Source organism: Cygnus olor, chromosome 4, assembly GCF_009769625.2.
Source record: "Cygnus olor isolate bCygOlo1 chromosome 4, bCygOlo1.pri.v2, whole genome shotgun sequence".
In the NCBI taxonomy this organism is placed as follows: domain Eukaryota; kingdom Metazoa; phylum Chordata; class Aves; order Anseriformes; family Anatidae; genus Cygnus; species Cygnus olor.
The window spans coordinates 5,695,918-5,716,307 of NC_049172.1; the positions used below are offsets into that span (position 1 = coordinate 5,695,918).

The following is a 20,390-nucleotide window of genomic DNA, read 5'->3' on the forward strand; positions in this document are numbered from 1 at the left end:
GCGGCCTCGCCTTCCCGCCCCCGGCGCGCGGCGGCACAACGGCCGGGCCCTGCGCTCTGACGGGAGGGCGGGGGGGAGGGGAGGCGCTGGGGGGGCGTCCGCACACGTACCCCGCTCCGGCCTCCTTCACTTTTTTTGGGGCCCTCCCGTTTTTTGGGGTGTCGCAGGGACCCTGGAGAAGGAGGAGAAGAAGGGGGGTGTCTCTAGGTGCTGCTGGACCGGCCCCGGTCCCCGGCAGGTAGGATTGGGGTGCGGGCGCTGTGGGGTAGGCGCTTCAGCTGTGGCGGGGGGGAGGGTTTATTCTCTTAAACGCTTCGGTTTTAGACGCTAAGGGTCGCTAAGATCCCCTTCTTTCCTTAAGGGAACGTGAGGGAGAAGTTTACGGTGCGGAGGATGGGGCTGCGGCTTCAGTGGAAGCGGTGCGGAGGTTGGGTTTTAGCCAAAGTTTGGCTCTTCCACTCAGAGGTCACCGGGAGGATGGGTATCTGTAAACCTGCTGAATCTCGGTGAGCAGCGATACAGGAAAAGGCAAAGACAATAATAGAGATATAACCAGTATGCCAGCAACTTAAATCAATGAGCAGTGGCATCTGTTTAAGCAGCCTCTTCAGGGCTGTTTCTGCAGAGCATTGAAGCCTAGTGGTAGCAGGGATGAACATATTTCAGTTGCCATAGGTATGGGTATCTCATTTACTTGAATAAATGTTCTGATAAAATTGATTCTTGTGGCAACAGAACTATCCTGAAGAACAAAAGCATTTTGTAGAAAGGTAGGATACAACAGGAGAAGAACTTTATTAAACAGGGAACTCATGACAGAGCTCAACTGCAAAAGGGAAATTACAGGAGGTGAATGTGGAGACAAGCTACAAAGGAGGAATATAGAAATATTGCCAAGGTGTGTGAGAATGATGCTAGGAAGGCCAAAGTTAAACTAGATTCAAAACTAGGAAGATATATTAATGGCAACGAGATGCTTTTGCTGGATTAAATATATTTTGCGGAAAAGAATGCACAAGTTACATGTAGTGCAGTTGCTGAACGGGGCAGGTGACTTAATGATAGCAGACATAGATGAGGCAGAGGCATCAATGTCATCTGTGCCACAGACTACAGTGAGGCCTCCCAGGCCTTTCTGTGATAAGGCAGGGTTCGAGGAGAAGAGGAACTACAAGAGGATTGAAGTGTGGACTGATTGTCTGACAAGTCCATGCACCTGGATGGACTGCATTCAGGGGTGCTAAGAGCTGGTGGTATCATAATGAAGCCACTCACTGTTGTCTTGGAAAGGTCATGAGACTGGGGAAGATTCCCAAAGACTGGAGCAAGGCAAGTCATATTCATTAGCAAAAAGAGCAAGAAGGACAATTCAGAGGGCTACAGGCTGGCCAGCCTCACTCCTTCCACCCATGGAAGGACCATGAAGGAAGCCAATGTCTTGGGTGAGCTGCTCTAAATTCGTTGTTGGAATTGCTTAGAGCAGGAGGCTGCACAGGGTGGCCCCATCAGGCCCCTTCCAAACAGAATAATTGATTCCATTTTTGCTTTAGCCCAGCAGGCAGCTGAGCACCACCCTGTTGCTCGCTTGCTCTCCCCAGGTGGGATCGGGGAGAGAATCAGAGAGGTAGGAGTACAAGAAGTCACGGGTTGAGTTAAGGATAGTTCACTAGGTAAAGCAAAAGCCGTGCACACAAGCAAAGCAGAACAAGGAACTCATTTGCTACTCTCCATCGGCTGGCAGGTGTTCAGCCACTTCCAGGAAAGCAGAGCTCGTCAAGGGAAACAGCTTCTTGGGAAAACAAACACTGTCACTCTGAACATCCCCTCCTTCTTGCTTCTTTATCCCAACTGTTACTGCTGAGCATGGCACCACGTGGCAAGGGACATCCCTTTGATCAGCCTGGGCCAGCTGCTCCTGGTGCACCCCCAGCCCCTCACTGGCAGGGCAGCGCAAGGGGCTGAACAGCTCTTGGCTCTGGGTGAGCACTGCTCTGCAACAACTAAAAACATCAGTGTGTTATCACTGCTATTTTAATCAAAAATCCAAAACACAGCATCATAAGAGCCTCTACAAAAAAAATTAACTCTATCCCAGTCAAACCCATGATATTCTGTTTCTTAACTGATGTATCGTTTATGAGAAGTAGGAAGCAGCAAATATAAGGCAATAGGGTAGTCATAGAAATGTCAGATAAGCAGGTTACTGTGATAGATCGAAATATTAATTTAAAAGTACAATATAAAACACACTGTAGAATATAATATAAAATGAAAGATCACAGTACTAGTAACTCCATAATGGAAGATTTTATTCCAGCCTTCTAAAATTCTTTGGATAAGATGTCACACAAATAAGAACCGATTAACCCAAGTGTTCTGATTAATACAGTTGTCTGGACTGCTAAAGTGTGTGAGTTTTGAAATACCCCTTGTGGGAGATGACTGTGAAATTATGTTGTCATGAATCAAATCCTGATTAAGGTACTAAAACAAAAACCGAAGATAGAAGTTCAGTTTTTCCTGCTTTCCTCAATCTACTTCATCAAGAGCTGTATTAAATCTGAGAGAGATCTGAAAAAAGCATTGTTGGTGAATATGCAAAACCTGCCACTGTCACAGTTGTTAGATTTCTCCAGGAAGAAAGAAATTCCTGAGGAACAGAAAAATCCAAGGGGGGGAAGGAAGGATGCATTGATGTTTTGGTGGCGAGTGAAATTAATTATTGATAAACACAGAGTAGCACGCTGAAAGGAATTTTGTGCTGCTGCTCCATACTATTGGATTTTAAGTTAACTACTGCAGGTGTTGAAGGTAGCTGAAAAGGATGTGAGTGAAAGTCCTCCTTTTAGTAATCAGTGTCAGTGGAAAACATAAATATAGCTGAGTTTACAAAGAATGGGTTTGAAAATACTGTTGCAAAATGAATTGAAGGCGTGCACTTTTTTGGAAAAGTGTGCTCAATTGTCTTAGAAAATAATAGAAATAGGAGTTCAGAACAGACTGAAAATAAGGCAATATGACCGTACCTCAAAATGTCATGTAGTTGGATCCATTTAACTGAAAGTGACGATGAATGAGATAATACATGTGTAGGCACGCAAAATAATAGGTGGCAAATTAATGGCCAGAAAAGGGCTGTAATACCCTGGAAAGGTTGGCTGTTTCGTTGAAAGACCACGTATTCTGTACAGCGCTCAATTAATTTTGTGTGATTTTTGGCATAAGATAATAGTTCAGTCAAGAAATGAGAGATTAAAATATTCCTAGACACTGAGAATAACAACTTACTCAATTAACATTTTTCCCATAGAGCTTTTCCCATAGAACTATTTAGTGTAGTCCACGCTGGGAGATTTTCAGTGATTATCCTTCTTAGAAGTGTTTCTTATATCTCAGGAACTTAGGAGTATGTTTTTACTGTACATTTGGTCTTCTCCATCTGTCATCAAACAACTCTTACCAGATAGTGAGACCTAAGTTGAGAAGGGTGGTTTTAGGGCTAGACTAATGGTGTAATGCTTGCTTGCTAGAGGGTGCACTCAAGCCCTTGACCCTGCTCCACAAGTCATCTACGTGTTCTGTTCAGTTACTGCTGCATGTGCAAAACCACGTCTGCCCTGGGTCCAAGGATTTTAACGTAGCCCTCTGATGTTGCAGCTGCATAATCAAACTGCTACGCAAAGTGTCATATTCACTTCTTTCCTATTGCTTTCTCCTAAACAGCATTTTAATTATTTTCTGTACAAAGATTCCACTTCAGCAAGAAAGTCAGAGCGCTATTGCCCGGAATCACCTATGGCATCATTAATAAAACACTCCATTTTACTTGCTCCAAAACTATTACGTTGCTATATACTGACTTCACCAGCAGTTCACGAAAGAAAGCATGAATGAGTGTAATTGGATCTGAGCTTTATAAATATCAAACTACTGATCTTGTCTGTAAATAACTGGAAAAGGCTGCTTTCAAAGCAGATTTTTTGAAATCACTAGTATTAGCCCTTGATAGTTGTTATCCATTCATTTTTTTCAAATTATGCCATTTTAAAGACAGCTATTGATGTGTTCATCTTTCCATTAGATACACTTACCATCTGTAATTTATAAATATACATTTTCAAATTTAAAAATCTGCCTAAACTGAATACCAAATTTCAAATTACGGCATATTTGAACTGTTTAATAAGCCCAGTTCCCTCCCTCCTTCTCAAGAGAAATTTCTGTTGATGTTTTGGTTATAATTGCAGTGGCCTATGATGTTATTATAATTTACCCTTGAGAAGAGAGAAAGAATTGCTGCGATTTCATACACAGATAAAAGAATAAGTACAAGGAACACTCTTAAACAAATCTGGTTTTCAACCATTTCTTAACAATAGATGTCTTTAAAAAGCTAGTGCTCAAAATAAATTTGGGAAGCATTACCTTCCAAAAGATAATAATGGAATTGTCTTGCTTACACTTGTTCTCTAAATTCTACAAGCTTACTGAATTGGCTGCTAATGACTGTTGAGGCTACATCTTCCTTATGTACATGTATATATTCCCAGAAGAAGCCTCAGAAAAGTAGCTGAAGGTTGTGTGGTTTTTTTGTTGTTTTTAATCAGGGAATCATTCTAATTTTCTGTAATTGGTGTCTTAATTCTACAGTTTTTGTACAATAGAGGGTGTAGCAGTCCAAATTTAAGACTGTGGTACTGAAACTTGGAAGCCATATTAGCAGAGCAAAGAAATGGAACAGGTAACTTAACCGCAGAGCTCAGGAACAGCCAGAAATTTTAATAGAGGTATATGCATAAAAAAAAAAAAAGAGGATACGTGCTTTCCACGCACACTGATTTTGCTTTTTGTAAGCATCAGAGAGAGACTGAATTGTATCGATGGGGCATGTACTGTAGTCTCTGCTTGATCAGTGGAAAAACAGTTACTGGTGTATAGTACTTTCTAGTAGAAGTTCTGCAGCCACCGGAAAATGATTTGACAAGTAGATTAAGGAATAGAGAACAGGTTCTTGAAGAGGATTCATAACTCTCTGCTGGGTCCATTGATAAAATCCCTATGAAGTCTACTGTATGTCGAACTCCTTGATGATCTCAGTAGAGTGATTCTCTGGTGTCTCGTGAGAGCCCAGCATGAGATAAAGGTTCCTGGAGACTTCTAGGCAAGTGCTGACGGAGCAGACTGCCGCTGCTGGTGCATTGGCCAGAGAGGTAAAAGTTCACTGCCTTGAATATCAAAAGGAATTCTTCAGTCAAAACCTTGGAGGCTCCAGCTGAAAAAAATGTCCAGGCACTGCTTTTGAGCAGAACTGATGAAAGTTCTTTCAAGAATGTCTTCTAGATTATTGTATAAGAAATAAAATACCCTGACAAGTTTTAAAGTGAGATTTGAAGGGATTATTAAGAATTCCGCTTATCTGTTTTGGAAAACAGCAGGAAACTTCTCTTCCCGTGTTTTTCTCCTCAAATTTATGATTGTTAATTAACAATGAAGTTAGCGAGCATCTTTCTTTGCAGGGAGAATTTCTGATGCAAATGCAGTCCCCTTAGACCTTTTGTTAGAGAATTTGACAGAGAAAGCTCCAGAGTGCAAGATACTATTGCTATGAAGCAAATGTTTTTTTTAATTCATTCTACCCTTTTCTTCACTTTATTCCATTTACATAGGTACTGTGGTATCTTAGAGCTCTGGGTAGTTTCTTGATATGAAAACCTAGGCTGTCACAAGGGAACTTGGATAAGTCACAATTTGAGTTTATATTTTCTATCTGTTTCAACTAAATTTAAAAATCAACAATATATTTTTCAGATTTTAGTAAATACATAAAATTGCATACTACCTATTTTATATTTCTATGTTGTATGTTACAGTGAGCTATTCTCAGATGTTTCAGAAGTGAATTATTCTGTAAGATTTTACTTTGCTCTTAAATGAGCAATTAGATAAAAATCGCCGTATATGCATCTTCAAATAAGAAGTGTAGTAATTGCTTTTCTTGAAATTTGCACTTACTTTGCATTCATTTCAATATTCTGTATGGAATATGAAGAATAAGGAATACTTGCTCTATTTGTGTAAGGTTGATGAGTTTAGGTTTTGTAACTCAGATATGGCAAAGAACAAAATCTGACGTCACTTCAGATGTAAAGCCAAAGTCAAGTTCTACAACTCTTAAGTTCACAATCAGTCATCTTCTAATGATAATTAATTCACATATTCACCTTGCTGTGTTTTAATATAATTTTATTTTGAAAAAAAAAAGTCTTACGCAACATAGTTAGCCACATGCTGTTTGACTTATATTCTGTATGAATAAAGTTCTTTTTTTTATTTTTCCTTCCTACAAAGGCAACACTATGGCTGCTACAGTGAACCTGGAGCTTGATCCTATTTTTCTGAAAGCCCTGGGCTTCTTGCATTCAAAGAGTAAGGATTCTGCTGAAAAGCTGAAAGCGCTTCTTGATGAGTCTTTGGCCAGAGGAACTGACTCAAGCTATCGTCCATCACAGAAGGTATTAATATTAGACAGCATGCGTCTTTTTATATGCCTTGTAAAAGCTCCAGCTATTCCTAGTTCACCTTTTATAGCTGAAGAGTAAAAAGAGAATCAGCAACTAAGGAAAAATTAAGAATAATTATATAATGTTCAAATTCATTGTTCCCTTTTTACACAACATAATTCATTTAATTAATTGCAGTTAATGAAAAAAGATCTCTCTACCTCGTTGGTGTATCCAGATTTGTAGAAGAGCTATTCCATACTACAGCGCAAGTGTCATGACTTTGTAATGGTACTTCTTGTATTTACTTCTGTGTTGGCTTTGGCATTTTTCATGATAAGCTATTGCACAAGCTATCTAAGGTGAATCAAAATTATATTTTTCCAGTTATGATCAAAGTTAAAAGCTCTTTAAACTGCAGACATTTTTGCAAACATAAATATTAAACGAAAAGCTATTTACTGATAAAACTGGATCTCTTTTCTCAATATTATTGATGAAGTCATATGAGAATGAAAAAAATCCCAAATGGTTTGAAGTGTAAACGATTTGCTGGCCAAAATCATCACCATCCTATATAAAAGCATGATTTTTCATCTACTGAAAATCACTAAACACCTGCTAGAGAGAATATTTGAATCTGAGATTAGCATATGAAAATAATCAAGCGGGGACATCCTACTGTTGCAGTGTAGTGCCATATGGATACTGAGGGCATGTTCTCCCCTAAGATGCCAGCAAGTCAACCTGGGGTGTTCTAATGATGGTCCGTATGCTGACACATTAGGAATATTTTGTTTCTACATGTACATGGTTCCAAAACATCTAAAAGGCACTATTACTGCTACAGCATACATTGGTTTGTAGTTTAAAGTGGGAGCAGGGAGCCGAATAATCACAGAATCACCTGGGTTGGAAAAGACCTTCAAGATGGCGTCCAACCACCAACCTGATGTACTGGGTACCATCCCTAAACCGTACCCGTTAATGGCACATCCACCCATCTCTTAAATATGTCCAGGGATGGGGACTCCACCGCTCCCATGGGCAGCCTGTTCCAATACTGTAGATGGGGTTGGAAAGCCAGTTCTAATAACAGCTCAACTGGTAGTCACCCAACATCAGGTGAGACTGGGGCTCAGCCCAGAGAAAGAAATCTTTTGTTCTTCTCTTTTCCTTGTGCGTCCAGTATCAGCTGGACTGCAAAGCTCAGAAATTGGAAAAAAAAAAAAAAAAAAGGTACAAGAATTCCTTCCTCTGCATTCTCAGGCTGTAGGATTAGTTTCTGGTTGACAGTGGTGTCCAAGAACAGAGCAAGGAGCATGGGGTTATGACAGACAGAGGAAGAAATCAATTTCTAACTGCATGCAACAGAAAGTCAGTATGCTTTGTGGGGCTTAGGCTCAGGGCTCATCCCAGTGTACAGCAGAGAATTATTCACTTCTTACCAAGCTGGAGGGATACCTTTCTCATACACATTGCTGTGATTAATCACTCATTTACAGGCTCACTTATTATCCATTGCTCACACTAAGGCATCACTAAGAAGATCTATTGATTTCTATTGAGATCTAAATTATTAGCCTGCTAGGTGAATATGAACTGAGATTAAGATTTTCCTTCATCAGGGAATGAAGTATTGATATCCGGTGACATCAGATGTCAACTTACATTTTCAGCATATATTCAGTTTTGTCTTCAGAACTATCTCAAATTTTGTGTTTGTTGTCCCTTTGAATTTTAAAAACAGAAAAAATTTTAATTAATGTTCCAAAGAGGATCTGTGTTTAGATAAGAAGCATCTCTTCCTCTGGAAGGTGAGTGGTTTAGTAACTAACTGCAGCTTAAACACTAATTTGTAGCTGTGATATAAAAAGATTTAAGGTATAGCCAAAAAAATTTTGTATAGGTGAACAGCATTGTGTGATACTTTGTTTGCCTAACCTGTGATGTAACTAACTGCAAACTTGCAAGTAACTTGCCTTCAACTTTTGTTTCTGTTTTTAGGAAGTAGAACAACCAAAAGTATCTGTTACCAAACCTATTTCCAGTAAGCAAGAGCCTAAAGCTGCTTCTAGTTTGCCTTCTGGCAACAACAATGGCAAGCCCACTGCATCAGAAAAGGTGAAGAAAGAAACAGAAAAGAAATCTTCTGATAAAGTGAGTCTGATTTTTGTTTTCTGTTGACATAACTCTGCTAACAAATTTGAAGTGTTTTACATGTAAACTCCCTTTTTCTGTGTAATCTGTGTAACTCAGCTCTCACTAATTGTGCATAGCTATGAGCCTAGGAGCTGCCTTATCCAATTATGTTGTCACTTAGGCAATTCAGCTTAGGTCTTGGGACAATTGAATGTTTTAAATATAGCAATAATAACAGGTTAATAAAACGTGTCAACCCAAAATGGAGGTTTCCTGAGGATTTTTTGAGGATTTTGAGGTGAAGTACAAAAAGTGGGCTTGAGCTCCTAGGTCATAGATATTTTAGAGAAAATGTATCTAAGGAAAAGATGCTCTGTGTGTGTGCTGTATAAAGTACCCCATCTTATACTGCTAAGCTAATTGTTCCAATCATTTTCTCATTTTAATAAGATCCATTAGCTTTCTGCATTTTCACGTTCTCTGTGTGTGTGTGTGATAGGTAAAAGCAGATACTGTGGAAGGAGCTGATATGCCAAAGAAGCCCAGGCTTGAGAAGCAAGAGGCTCGTTCCTCTCCTATTACAGTTCAGACGAGTAAAGATTTATCCATGCCTGACTTATCTAGCTTTGAGGAAACCAGTGCTGATGATTTTGCTATGGAAATGGGTTTGGCCTGTGTTGTTTGCAGGTAAGTCAACACTGCTTCATTGCAATTGTGTATGTGCTTCTGTTTGTTTGGTTTTGTCTGTGTACTATTTAGTTAATGCTACCTGTAGGTTTTGTTCTGGAAATCGCTTAAGCACATATGCAAAATTAGTACATTTAAGCATCCTTTACGAACAAGAATGGTTGCTTGAAAATTGAGCCTTTAATGAGAAACTACTTTTCTTCGGGAAAGAGGACATGAGAAATAACAAAATTAAACAAGATACCAAACCTAGCATAACAAATACTGATTTTTAAGTATTGGAAAACAAGTTCAAATATTAATAGCTAATAATAAGCAACATTCTAGAAAATCCGTTCTCTTCTGAGTGCATTTTTGGTGGTGTTATTATGAGTTCTGTATGTGTTGCTCCCATCTTCATAATCGTTTGGCATTACTTTACACATGACCATGTTTTTCAGTTAACCCTGTAAATAGATCTTCAATCCTGCAATCAAGATGGGTTCTTTTCACTTTTCAGCAAGGGCTTATAAAAATGGATCATAGCAACATTCTCTTAACAAGACATCTCATGTTAACAAATATAAAAAATACCCTTTCAAATATTCACCCTGGGATCAAATAACTTGGATCAGGATTTGGTTTCACAGATGATTTATATCCTTGTAAGTCCCCACTGCTGTCAAAAGGAACTGTTTGGCTCTTCCAGTTGTACCTCCTTCCTTGTCCCAGTTAGGGGTGTATCACCAACACAGTATGTTATCAACTGAATCAGCTTCTGGATCAGCTCTCCACTCCGGTTCTTCAGTAGGTTTACATTTCAGTCAGCTTAGTGAGCATACTTATGCTGACACACATGGATACAAAAACATGGGGCCAGGGCAGGGAGGAAGATAGGACTGGCCAGACTTCCGGTAGCATTACTAATTACTATATTCTAGCTCAGCTTAAGCCAGTTGGGAAGCCGTGTTCTGTTTAACTTTATTCTTCAGTCATCTCCGTGGTCATTCCAGTTGTGCAGATAAGGAGGTGCATCCAGTCCATGCAAGATAAATTTCCATTGTTACAGCTAATTATACTGTTAATCAGTTATGCAGTGATGAGATTTCACATTATTCCCATGTGTTAGTTCAATTTTTTTAATCTTTTTATTATAGACACTGAAAAAGGAAGAACAGTTCAAACATATGAAGTATGAAATAAATCTTTCAATTTTACCTTCTTGCAATAGCACTAATAAAATAGCTCCTATTAAGGTGATGCCAGAGGGAGGGAGAAGCACAGCAGGAACAAAACAACCCATAGAAAGAGGATGGCAGCAGTCATCCAAGACTCGGGATTTGTTTTCATTTTATGTGAAGCCTACTGGAACTGATGTCTTCTGGTTCTTGATTTCCAGCTCAAGCTGGGTAGGATGTTTTTCAGAGCACTCACACTTCATACTTCCTAAATCCAACATTTGTTAACACTGTATTCCACTACTTACTTCTCAGCTGTCAATGTGGGGGCCCTTACTGAGGCTGTGCATCTTGAGTCGAAATACTGACATCCCTGTACATATGAAATGTAAAAAGCACTGGATATTTCTGTAAAATAACTCTGGTATGAATAGTATTTGGAAACTGACAGCTATTAATATTTGTGTGCAAACAGTTGTGAATGAAAACACCGTGTCCAGTGGCTGAGTACATGGGGTTCTCTTTTTATTCTTAGCCAAATGTCTTATATTGCTTAAGAAGACAAGTTGACAACAAGATGCCAGCTGTGAGTTCACAAATGCAAAAGAGTGCATTCGAATTTTAACTATTCCTTTTTTTAATAGACGTAGAAACCAAAGTAAAGACATTAAATGTTTCTCTGGGATTTGCTAATGTAAAATGTATTTGCACAATTATCAGGGGTATTGAACTTTGATGCCCATGGTATTTTTTTTTCTTGTTCTGTTATACCAAGGTAGGCACAAAGAAGGAGAGAGTATTAAAATAACTTCACCCTTCAATGCTTGCAGATCATAGAAAAACAGGGCTCAACAGTTACAAGGATCCTCAGTTATATGAAGTAATATTATAGCAATTTGCAGATAATACTGAACTTTTTCTTTAAAAAAAAAATTAAATGTTATTGAAAGAACAACCTTATTTTTTATGAATACTTGTTTGTTTTCTGAAGGTAAAAAATCAATAGGCTTGTTTCACAGTTATCATGTAAAAACAAGGCTGGTTTAACTTGATTCTGGGCATGAACAGTTCAGGTTTTTTTATTCAGTCTGGGATTATCTTTGTAAGTTTTAAATAGGGTGAGTCTCATCCCTTGAGACACGGGGTTAAAACATCACAGCTTTGTTCTGACCCAGTTTATTTAGGAATAATAAATAAACAAAATGGCTTTTGAAATATCCTGCATCTAAAATAATAGGTCCTGGAATTTCAGAAATGTTTCTTTCTTTGTTTTTTAAATAGCCCATTTAAAAGAGAAAAAATGTTTAGAAAACGTTCTAGTGTCCATATGGACAATGCCTTCAGGCTTCATTTTCCTGTTATATAAAGAAATAAGGAATTACCTTTCTGTACCCATCTACAAATAGAGTTTCCATGGTTACCTGGGTACCTGCTCCTCAGGGATATGAGCAAAAGCAGCTTAGCAATTAAATAGCCTGATTTGTCATCTGAAAGAAGAAATCGTTAGGAAACTGGTATTTGGCTAACTCACAGACATACTTCTAGTCATGTGTACATCACTAATTTGTCATTTATATAGCGTGATTACTTTCAGCAGAGACCCACGCAAAATTAAGTCCTCATCACCAGCTTACGTGTTTGCTCCAAGGCAGTGCTGCACAGTTAATCCTCTCTGTTCCATCTTTCCATGATTCTGGTATTATCTCAAATCCCAAGTGTCTGTCTGTAGGGACCAAAAGGATGGCTAATAAAATACCTGCAAAGTAGTATATTTTGGATGGTGATGCTTTAAAATCCTTTAGCAGGAAGCATTCTTACATGCTTGTCAGTGCAAAATTATTTGTTCTTTATCTGTATTGCTCTACGGTTTGCAACAAAATTATCCAAATGTAGGCTAGGCCTTTGGATGCTACTATAATAAAAAAAGTCATATAATTGGTAAAACAGTGAGGTATCTCTAAAATCCCTAGGTGAAGAAAACCAGATGAGACTTTAACTTCTAATATAAAAATGAAAAAGGAAAACAAGAAGTGTCATGTGTGCATGTTTAATAATATTGGACATTTTAATGTAAATTCTTGTGTGAAAATCTAAAAATTCCAAATTTCTAAAATATTATTTATTACTCATACAGGGGAAAAAAAAGGTGTTGTAGCTCACTTGCCACAGGCACAAAATATTTGTGAAAGTAAAAATATTTTAGTTTTCGTCTTAAGCCTTGCAACGTTTGCAACAATTGGATAATCCTTTAAGTGTTTTCTCCAATAATCTATTCTTAACTATTTGCTCTGCAGGCAAATGACAGTTATTTCTGGGAATCAGCTAGTGGAGTGTCAGGAGTGCCATAATCTCTACCACCAGGATTGCCATAAACCTCAAGTGACTGACAAGGAAGTGAATGATCCTCGACTTGTGTGGTACTGTGCTCGCTGTACCAGACAGATGAAGAGAATGGTAGGAGTCATTTCTTTGTCTAGTATGAGCACTATTTCAACAGAGAAGGTTATTTCTTATACGTGAGGATATCTTATAGTCTGCAGATGTCTTTGGAAGCATGTTGGAGAACCCAAACTATTCTACTATCATCAGGCTCTGAACTCAGCAGAGTATTTGCTTGAGGTCAATTATTGCACGGGATAGCCTTTGCAGTGACTTAAACTTTTCCTTCGATATGCCCATTTCCTTTTTTTTTTTTTCAGCATAAATTCTACCATTTTAGTTGCAAATTCTTAGACTCCTACAGCCTGCATCCCGATACTGCTGGATCATGTCCATGTCTTCCTCAAGTTCACGCTGTCTTTGCCTTCTTTCTGTGATGGCACAGTGCTTTCCTGTTACCTAAGCATCAACACTGCCTCTCTCCCTGCAGTGAAATAGAAAATCCTGTTCAGTAGGGCTTTTTGACTGAACTCTGTCCCCAGTACCATATTCACCATGTCCTCCACAATTCTAATCTGTTACCTTTACTTCTGAGGCGCTTTTCAGCTTGTAATTGTAAAGGCTAGACTGCAATATGATAATGCTAGTGTTTTTTCTTAAAACAGTCTATGTTGTGGAGCCTATAACTAGCTTTTGTTGCTGTTTTTTTCTACACAGGCTCAGAAGACACAAAAACCACCTCAAAAACCCGCTCCAGCAGTGGTTTCAGTTGCACCAGCTGTGAAAGATCCGTTGGTCAAGAAGCCAGAAATTAAGTTGAAACTTGAGACCCCATCAACTTTTCTAGCCTTCAAGAGAACAGAAGTCAAGGTAATGCAGTTTAAATTTTTCAGAGGGAGAATTTACATTCCACTGCATAATTACATACATTTTTTTGAAGTTAGACCCATCTTTTCTCACAGGAACCATGAATGAAAGTCTGCTATACTGCGTGTACTGAGGTGGTACCATAGCACAGTGGTTTTGCATTAGCCCGAAAAGAGCTGAAAAAAAAAAAAAAATCAAGTCCCTAAAACATCCAGCTGTTGACTGTACTTTTATGTTAAAAGAGAGTGAACAGAATTTATTCCAGGATTTTTTTAATGGTATTTTATACAAGTAGGAATCCTCATAATTCTATAAAAGATGATTTGCTCTTTGTGGTCAAGTAACATTTGTATTTTTTGTTAGTTAGAAGGCTTCTTGTTATGGTAACAGGGAAACCCAGATGATTTTATGAGATCTAATTTAGGAGGCTAATGTATGTTGTCCCATGTTTCTAATTCCCCAAGTTATTTAACAAATGTTGTTGCAAGTTGGTTAAGGGTGGTAAACCAGAAGAAGCATAATAAATAACAAATCTAGCAAATGATGACCCTTACCTAGGAAAACACATCTGTAACTCGGAATCAAAGCAATTATTCTGCATTTGAAGTTGTATTTGCTGTTGTGCTGCCTGGATGGGAACAGTTGTGAAAAAAGTTGGGGGATCCCACTGCCATATGATAAGCTGCTAGCTTTATTAAAGAAAGAAAAGGGGGGGTAGGGGAAGGTATTACTGGTTTTATTCGGCTGGGAAGTTTGAAGTTATCTGCATCCTTTCCTTTTCCTGTTAATGTTTTTTAACTGTAGTGACCAGTGATAAAATAACGTCCGCTGGGTGTTCCTGGGAAAAGAACTGAAACAGGTTCAACCTATTCCTGCTGTGATGTGTTATACAAATAAATGCTACTATAATAAAAATGATTTCTTTATTTTAGACCTCAGCAGCAGTTTCGGGGAACACAGCCAGTACAAGTGTTTCCTCTTCAGCAACCAGTGGCCTTACAGGATGGGCTGCCTTTGCAGCCAAAACCTCCTCTGCCAATCCATCAACTACCAAACTGGGATCAACAGCACAGAGTGCCAGCGGGAAACCTGCAGCTTCTTCAAATAACCAGAAACCTGTGGGTTTGTCAGGGTTGGCAACTTCTAAAACGGGACTCGGGTCAAAAATAGCTTCTGGTAACAACAGCACAAGCCCTGTACAGCTGAAACCTCCTCCACCTTTGACGCTAGGGAAAACCACTCTTAGCCGTTCGGTAAGCAGCGACAACGTCAGCAAAGTAGGGCTTCCTAGTCCCAGCAGTACCACACCGAGCACCAGCAGCCAGGTGAGCAGTGGGAACGGCAACAGCGGGACTGCGGGTAACAGTGGGGGCAGTGCAAGCAAAACCACAGCAGATACTGGCAATCAGTCAGCCTCCCTGAAAGGCCCGACTTCTCAGGAATCGCAGCTCAATGCCATGAAGAGGCTACAGATGGTCAAGAAGAAGGCTGCTCAAAAGAAACTCAAGAAGTAGTGCCACTGCTGGCTGATTGTGTTGGTTGTGTTCTGTGAAGCAGCAGCATTTATGTTTCTCTTAAAGGAAATACCACAGTTACTGGACTGAACCAGTAATTAAATCAGGGAAGCCCAAAACCGATGTACAGGGGGCCAAACTTAGGTAATCCTAGTATTCCTTCTGACTTTACAAATTAGGAATTGAATATGCTAGAGGGATATTTGCTATTACATGCTCCTGTTTTATAGCTCAAAGCAATGAAACGTGAAATTGTAAACATTGGGTCTTCTGGAGTATTAAAAAGATTTATGTGGGTACTTAATAAATTGGATTTAATGAACCTGTCATTCTTAATCAGTACTATTAATAAAAGTATTATTAATCTGGGAAATCACTACCACTTCTCTTTTACCCTGTTTTCTGATATTTAAAATGCTTCAGCTCTTCAGAGTTGTGTTGTGCAGTTAATGAAGTTTATCCCAAATTGTACAGTTCATTAAGGAAAAAATAGATTTTTCTTTTTACTGACTTCAAAAAATTAACTCTATTTTATATCGTGAGAGTTTTAAGTGGTGTATTTTACTTTTGTGCACTGAGAAACTTCATCTGTCATTTTGTTGCTGTTATCTGAGGGAAGAGGAAAGGGTAGAAGGTAAATGGTCCGTAACTTGTCAGAAGAGTGGAAGAGAGCCAAAACAGTATTTTCAACCTGTAAAAAACCTTAAGGTTTTCCTGTTATAATGTGAATGGAAAATATGTGTTGGGCAGTGTATCTTACAATTAAATCCCCAATCCCATTGAACCACATTGTTTTGATATGAGAGAGAAGGAAAAACGGAAAAACATGAAGGGAATCACTGTATATGTCAGCGCGTTAGCTCCCTTTCTGGTGCACCTTTGATCATGTTGTGTGCACCAAAGTAGTTGTGCCTGCTAACCTATTTTGGAAAATGAAGTTTACGTTCTTAACTGTTCCAGCATAGCCTGTGTGATTGCTATTTGAGGTCACTGCCTTCTGATACAAGGAGTGAGCAAAGGCAGAAATAATAGTTAATGACAGCATTGGTCACTGTTCAATACTTCGTATGGACAACATCACTCTCTCTGTTTGTTACAGAGTTATAGCATGAGTAGGAAAATCTTTTCTAGTAATTTCTGGGAGAGGTAGAAACAGGAAAAGATGCATATAAGTGCATGTCTTTTTACATGCTACTCAAAGTAGCAAATGGATCACATACATTATGGAAGTTCAGTTCCTTTTCCCTGTTCCACTCAGTGATTTTGTTTCTAAAAGGAACGCTACTCAGGCATGCTTTCTGCTGGAAAACTTTGTGTTTGAATTTGCTAGCAAATGTTGCAGGTTTTTTTCCTAATAGGATATTGATGTTGGATCTTTCAAGGCTTATGGGTAGATGGGTTTATGTCTGGGGAGATGTGTTGGATTTGCAGGTGCAGTTTGGAGAGAGGTACCAGGGCATGTTGGAGATGGAGAAGAATCTTAAGCTTGTAGGAAGTTGATTGCAATCTTCTGGCTGTAGAAGTGTATTCACAAAGAAATGATAGAACACAGGCCTAACCCAGCTATCCCAGGGCATCTGTTTTATCTTTTAAGTTATAACTGGAGGAAAAACTACAAAACAACCTCCAGTTTTGGTGTGGCACAGTGTCAGATTTGTATTAATGTCAAGACCCATGGCAGCCTCACTGCTTGTATGTCAGGTTGGCTAGCCTGCCAACGCTGTCTGAAGGTGCAAGGGCCAGGATCTGGAACTCAGGAGGCCAAGTATTAGGACCCATGTAATCCGGAATAGAGATCTTAATATGCCATCCCACTGTCCATCTCATAGCATTCATGAGACAAAGGGTTTTTTGTTTGTTTGATTTGGGTAGGGATATTCAGAAACCTTTTTCCTTTCTTCCCAACTCACAGACTTGCTTTTTTTTTCCCACCCTAATTCATTTGTGTATTTAGAAGTGTCTAAAATAGTGATATATGGTATTTTAGATGTTAAAATATGTCCAAAATATTTCTAATAGCATAGATTTTCAAATAGAAGAGGTTATTCAGAGATCTGAACGTATTCCTTTAGTCCATCATGGAAGTGAATGTTCATATTTTGTTTTCATAAAGAATAATGAAAAAAATTAAACTCTGCATAGGGAAAGTTTCCTCTTTATAATGAGTGACGTATTCCACACACCTTTCATGAGAACTGTCATATCTCTGTTTACCTTGCATTGTTACTTAGTGTCTCAGTTCCAGGAGCAAAGGAAGCAGATGCTGCAGGACTGTTGCAAGAGAGAAGCTGGGATGCATCCAGGCACTGGCAGTGTTAGAGGTAACTTGTATCCTACAAGGATCTTGGGGCCTCTGCCTACCTGTTAATAATGCTGAGAGCTTGAAAAGGGTGTGGGAGGGGGAAAAAAAACAAAAGGGGAGAGGGGGGTGTATTTGTCTCTGTGTGGATATTCTTTAAGTTCAGTATGGTAAATTCCCACTTCCAGAGCCTTAGATGGGATCAGCTTGGTCTCTCTTCCCTTTGCAATGTGTAAGCCCCCACCAGCCCCAGTGCAGTCTTGCATTTAGCCTGGCTGCTGTTACGGTGAAGGTTTGTACACACTGTGACTGTTTCTCAGGAGCTTCTTGCTGAGACATTTGTGTCATTTTCCTGACTAGACCCTAGCTCTCTCACTCACAAGCTTCCCTTCAGCTCTTTCATTTATCCTGCTGGATTTTGTTACACTTCTTTGAACCTGTTCCAGCCACATGCAGGCAACATGTAATGCTTTACATGCTGCTACTAAGACACAGGTACTTGAGAAAGCATCATATCTTCCAGCTCTCCACTCACACCCCTGAACTGTTCTTCATAGCTGTGCTCCCTCTGTTTGTCCCCAATGATCCATGTTTTGTTCAGCTCTCAAAAACTGGAAAAGGATCTTGAGTCTTGCTGACTGTGATCAGCCTGTGGCAATCCCCTCTCCATACCCTCTGTTGAGGGGAGCATCTCTAATTATGAAAGCACCTCAGAGTTTAAGAGGTAGGTGAAAACTACAGCTTTTCTTACCCATTCTATGTTTCAAATATGTGTAAATAGCTGTAGTATGCAGCTACTTCCCTCACCTCCTTTCCCCTCTCCACAATTAAGATTTAGGCTAAGATTCCTTAAATATCTAAAGGAATAGCTTCACTTACTCAGGATAGCCTTAGTTACATTGACAACTTTTGTTCTCTTTTAACTATAATTTCCTGTGGGGTAAAAAAGAAAGGTTTTGCCTTTGTAGTGCCTGCAGCTTCCAGGGCAATTTAAAAATAACAGCATTAGGAGGAGAAAGAATCCAGAGCTTCTGTTGCTTTTTGATCAGCCCATCTTTCCTGCTCCCTATCACAGGAGGTTTTTAATGGTGGTATAGTAGGAAAAGACATTGAACCAGTTTTCATTTGCAAACAGGAGGCATATTTTCTTCTGAAATGTTAGTCTGAAGAATGTTGCATGTGCTGTGAAGCAGAGTATGAAGATAGATTCTTTTAATGGCTGGAGTGCTACTACATAAAGTATTCACTCTAGTGGTATAATTTGCTCCCACAGGAAGGTTCAAGACGTAAGCTGCTTCCGTCTTGCCTCTGAATATACATACAGTTTTGCTTTTGAGAGTTCAGGAGCTTACATCTGAACTCTGCGTTTCTCTTTAGGTACACTGTATGGGGTGAACAAAAGCAGAAAAAATCGATCTTCGTTTTCAAACTCTGGTAGCTCGTGCCATTTAAAATGCCACTGAGACCTGATTCAAGTGTATCCTGAAGTTTTTACTTCTAAAACCCAGGTATGAATTGGCTGTAGGTCATCTTCTATTCATTTAGAATACAATAATATATGCTATACCTTTTATGAATCCCCATCATTTCCTTCTAATAAAGCCAAGTCCAGCTGGACTTGTTGATGCTGCTCTATTAGCAAAATCTGCAGTAGAGCTGCAACATGTATCAGCAAAGGACTTTTTTCTCGTAACTTTTTCAGATTCCTAAATGAATTATAAAGTCTCCTGTTGGTATAAAAATGTCAGTTAGGATTGTGATTCTTTGAAGTATTAGGTCAGGAGGGATTTATAGCATAGACCTCATCTTTTAAGTCAAGTGTTTAGCTTGAATATGTAAGATAAGCACTGTTGAAAAACAGAGTAGGTTGAAGGGAACAGTTGTTTTCTGCCTTTAAGTTATAGTTAGGATGGAATTAACAACTGTATTTTCAGTAAAGGAATCCATTCTACAGGACTGTTAACTGAATTTGCACTTCAGATTGGAGAATCTAGTGTAGGGCAGAAAGAAGGAAGGTCCTTTGGATTTTGAGAAGTATATCTCATATTTATTTAGAAAAAAATAACTGGAAAACAGTCCTGTGGTTTTCTGTCCCTAAACCAGATTGCTCTGTGATTTACTATAAGAATGGCTACTTGACTTTTCTTTTTTATAAATTGGTATGGTAATACTGTACTTCCACTTAAATAGAATGTTATTCATAGATGCCCAAATTTTGATATCCTTAGTAATGTCCTTAGAACTTGCTCTGGTTGCATGAACATGCCAGGTTGAGGTCAGGTTGGATGAGGCTTTGGGCAACCTGGTCTGGCAGGAGGTGTCCCTGCTCATGGCAGGGGGGTGGAACTGGATGGTCTTTAAAGGTCCCTTCCAACCCAAACCATTTTGTGTTTCTATGAGCACTTCTTCTGGCTAGACTAGGGACTGATGGTGGTATCCAGGTCTAAAAGGAAAGATGCTGGCATCTAACACAAAGTTCTCTGTTACGTTAGTAATACACCTCTTTTCTATTACAGCTTGTGACAGAACTGTGGCTGGATGTGGCAGAAAATAATGGGCACAACCACGGAAGTAGCTACAAAAGAACAGAAGTAACATGATATTTGCAAATTTGAAGTGTATTTTGGATCTCACTGCTGTAAAAGTACTGAGCAAGTTCTAACGTATCAATAGATAAGCTAAGATGTATACCAAATATGCAGCATATTGTTTGAGGCAACTGTCTGTTTTCTCTGCTGTGCTAATTTTGCAGTGACAGTTTTTATAGTTGACAACAGAAGGCAGACTTTGGGTAGCATATAAAGCTCTTTGCTCCTGGAAAAAGTCTCGATGTTGTTTTTGTTGT

The 20,390-nt window shown here is 39.1% G+C and overlaps 1 protein-coding gene across 3 annotated transcripts; it reads left to right on the forward strand.

Moving 5' to 3' along the window:
• Positions 1-20,385, forward strand: INTS12 (integrator complex subunit 12). Of its 3 annotated transcripts, none has more exons than XM_040557135.1 (10): positions 1-238; positions 6,349-6,512; positions 8,508-8,660; positions 9,142-9,329; positions 12,781-12,940; positions 13,583-13,735; positions 14,665-17,574; positions 17,913-18,269; positions 18,923-19,053; positions 20,062-20,385. In XM_040557135.1, the coding sequence occupies exons 2-7, from the start codon at positions 6,357-6,359 to the stop codon at positions 15,244-15,246; spliced, it is 1,392 nt and encodes a 463-aa protein (XP_040413069.1). In that variant the 5' UTR covers positions 1-238; positions 6,349-6,356; the 3' UTR covers positions 15,247-17,574; positions 17,913-18,269; positions 18,923-19,053; positions 20,062-20,385. The 3 variants fall into 3 exon arrangements, with proteins under 3 accessions (XP_040413069.1, XP_040413070.1, XP_040413068.1); XM_040557136.1 differs by having other exon boundaries at positions 14,665-15,954; positions 17,478-18,269; XM_040557134.1 differs by having other exon boundaries at positions 14,665-18,269.
• The last annotated feature ends 5 nt before the right edge of the window (positions 20,386-20,390 follow it).